This window comes from Triticum dicoccoides, chromosome 7B, assembly GCF_002162155.2.
Source record: "Triticum dicoccoides isolate Atlit2015 ecotype Zavitan chromosome 7B, WEW_v2.0, whole genome shotgun sequence".
NCBI lineage: Eukaryota > Viridiplantae > Streptophyta > Magnoliopsida > Poales > Poaceae > Triticum > Triticum dicoccoides.
The window spans coordinates 68102974-68106232 of record NC_041393.1 but is presented as its reverse complement, the minus strand read 5'-3'; the positions used below and the strand labels follow the sequence as shown (position 1 = coordinate 68106232).

Here is a 3259-nt window from a genome sequence, read left to right as displayed (position 1 = left end):
ATCTATGGGGTACAGAGACGTCCGTTACACGCTTCAGTATGGCACATACTTCCTCCGTCCCATAATATAAGGCCTCCTTTGGTTTGTAGGAATTTCATAGGATTTCTATAGAATAGGATTTGCAAGGAAAATTTCCTTTGATGCCCTTTGGTTTGTAGGAATGGATTCCTATTCCTATGTGGGATAGGAATCAATCATTTACATTTTGAGGGAAAAAAACATCAACTGAGACTCAATGAAAAAAATTCATATCATATGCATCAAATGACATCTCTTTCTCTATAGGAATTGAGATGCACGTCATCTCACTTCCTATGATTTTTCTACTCGTGTAACATTCCTATCCTATAAACCAACTATTATATTATAAGACGGGGAGTATATATTACACTCTCACCGTTTACTGTCGCAAACATCACCTAGTGGAAGAAGTGGAACTGCGAGCGCAACTACTGCTGCCTGCAAACAGCCTGTAAACGCAATGTGATACGGAACACTGTGCTAGCACGCAGAGTCCACCACCACCTTGATCCGTTGGAGGAACAGCTCACCTCCACAAACCAAGGCCAACCGACCATGGGAATTAAGAAAAGAACTCGAAACGTCCATTCCAGCTTCCTCTCACCTTCTCCTCACATGCAGGCGCACATCGGCACATGCACCGGCAGGCACCTGATTTTCTCCAAGTCAAATGTGCCACCAAGAACACCATTGAATGCTAATTATGACAGCGGAGACACAACGATCAGTTTCTTAATCTTTAATCGGTAGGGACATGGCAAATCTCAAAAACTATGGTAACCATGACAGCGTGTGTACTCTACCTGACAAATCTGATTGAACTGGAAAACTGTATCTTCAGAGAGCTTATTTTTCTCATGAGTAGCTTCTAAGTTGCCCCAATTCTATTGTACTTGCAATGCAGATCACTATAGTTTATGCATGGATGTTTCACAAGACTTTTTTGAAAATTTTCTCACGATGCAAGTCACAATCATGCAAGAACGTGTGTTTACTTTGCTATCTGTGCGTCAATTCCTCGATTGTAGTCGTAAAACAACGCAGTTCCTGTAACTACAATCAATCTGAACAAGCAAAAAAAAAAAAAAATAGCACAAGGAAAAACAAATCCATCTTCTGCGTTCAAATTGCAAACTGAATTTCAAGACGAAGAAGATGTGCAAAAATCAAATGCGCCTCAGGAATGGCTTCCGGCGCTGCTGCTGTTCGCCTGCCACCCGCCGGCGGCCCAGAGCGGCGCCGTCCTCGTCCGCGCGAGCGGCAGCCTCTCCTCCGCAAGGGACGGGGCGCCGCTGCTGCCGAAGCTTCCTGACTGCGACTCCACGTCCCGGCGCTCCCGGTCGGCGCCGTCGTTCCTGCTCGCCTCGGCCATCGCCGGCCACCGGAACGACACGGACCGCCTCGTACCGGCCAGTGTCCGGCCGTCTTCCTTCTTGGCGCCGCGCACCATCCAGATCTTGGACACGGAGAAGCTGTCCTTGTTGCTCAGCCTCGCGTCGTCGCCGCGGCGCGCTCCGGCGGGCTCCGGCGCGGCGGCCTCTTTCACGGCCGCTTCCCACGCCCCTCTCTTGGCGACGTCGCTCCCGAAGTCGCACTCCGAGAGCGCGTGCCGGCGCCGCGACCTCGGGCGCTTCTTGGCTGGCGTCTTGATGGCGACGCGGAGCGCGGCGTGGTCGTCCATGACGTACTCGTAGGATCCCATGGACAGGCACCTCCTACGTCCAAGGTCGTCTCTGCCAGCGGTTTGATCGGCGGCGAGATGCTCTGAACCGCCATTGCTGCCGTCCATGCACCGGAGCTTGCCGAGCTTCACCTCGACGACCTCCTCTGCCTTCGGGGACCCCTCATTCTCATTGTCGTCCCTTCCACCCGGCGCCTCCGCGGCCGTGTCGGAGCGACCGTCGGACTCGAGGACGAGCACCATCGGGCTGGAAGCTGGCGAGAGGTCGGCGGCGAGGACGCTGCCGCGGCAGAGCGGGCAGGTGGAGTGCGAGAGCAGCCAGGCGTCGATGCAGGGCACGTGGAAGGCGTGGCCGCAGGTGGGCAGCAGCCGGAGCGCGTCGTCCATGGCGAACTCGCACAGGCACACGGCGCAGTCGAAGGGGTCGCCGCCCCCCTTGCGGTGGCCGGCGCCGGCGCCGAGGATGGCGCGGTAGACGAAGACGGGGAGCGCGTCGATGAAGGCCTGGTCGACGCCGGCGTCGTGGAGGTGGAACAGCTGCTGGAGCTGACCCTGGAGCGCCGTGGGGCTGCTGCCGTCGACGTCGCCCGCGGCAACGCGCAGGCGGTGCCGCCGCGCGCGCCGCAGCCGGAGGATGTTCTGCACCAGCAGGTTGAGCAGGCCGAAGATGAAGAACACCATGGCCAGGATGGCCACGATGAGGAGCACGCCCGGGCTCAGCTTGTTCTGGATGGTGTCGAGCACGGAATGCGTGGGCGGCGGCGGCGGCGCCGCCGCGGGGGTGGACGACGACGAGGCGTCCATGGCAGGCAGGCGTAGGCTACGCCGTGATGTGTGTGCCCGAGATGCTGGACATGGTGATTAATGGCGGTGGGTTAAGGTGTTCGGAGGAGATCCGTGGACCGCCGGCCGGGATGGTGCGGTGGAAGTCACCGCGACGGAAGGTAAATGTGGGCAAGGGAGAGGCGATCGGTATTTATTGCCTCGTTATTGTGCAGCACTCGCGCATTGGAGATCGGATCCATTTTTATCTTCGGAAAGCCATCCTGAATTTGCAGAGGGTAGTGTGCCACAGTGATACGGAGATCGCTTGCTATTTGTCTCGCTGACCAAAGCTGCATCGGTACTGAAAACTGAATACTAGGGGACCAAAATCACTGTTTTGGCCTTTTTGTTTGAAGTTTAACGTGATTTGGCCCCGTGAAAGTTTGCCCGGATTTGAACATATCTTTTACCGTCAGAACCTCAGACGGTAGGATTTAATCAACGTTGCAAAGGTCTACCTCCGCAACGGGTGGCGGTAGCCTTTTGTACGTGTTGGCTTATAATGCAGTCAATGGCGGTACGAAGGCTATCCCCCTCCCCCCTCCCCTATCTCTGATTGGGCGTGGATGGCTTTTAGCCTGAGGTTTGCTTGGGGACATCCGTTAATGCTTGTCATGTCAGGGTTCATCGTGGTCTTGTCTTGAGTGGTCGATTGTTTCGGCTTAGTCTTAAGACTTGTAAATTGTAATTATATTTTTTTTCAACGCATCGAGGTGCAATCTTTGTGTTTTC

The 3259-nt window shown here is 54.9% G+C and overlaps 1 protein-coding gene across 1 annotated transcript; it reads right to left on the bottom strand.

The window, feature by feature from the left end:
* Nucleotides 1-936: 936 nt before the first annotated feature.
* On the bottom strand, nt 937-2646 carry LOC119339892 (putative RING-H2 finger protein ATL49). Its single transcript, XM_037611790.1, has one exon. It carries the CDS (start codon nt 2504-2506, stop codon nt 1199-1201), a length of 1308 nt encoding a protein of 435 aa, XP_037467687.1. The 5' UTR covers nt 2507-2646; the 3' UTR covers nt 937-1198.
* Between the last annotated feature and the right edge of the window lie 613 nt (nt 2647-3259).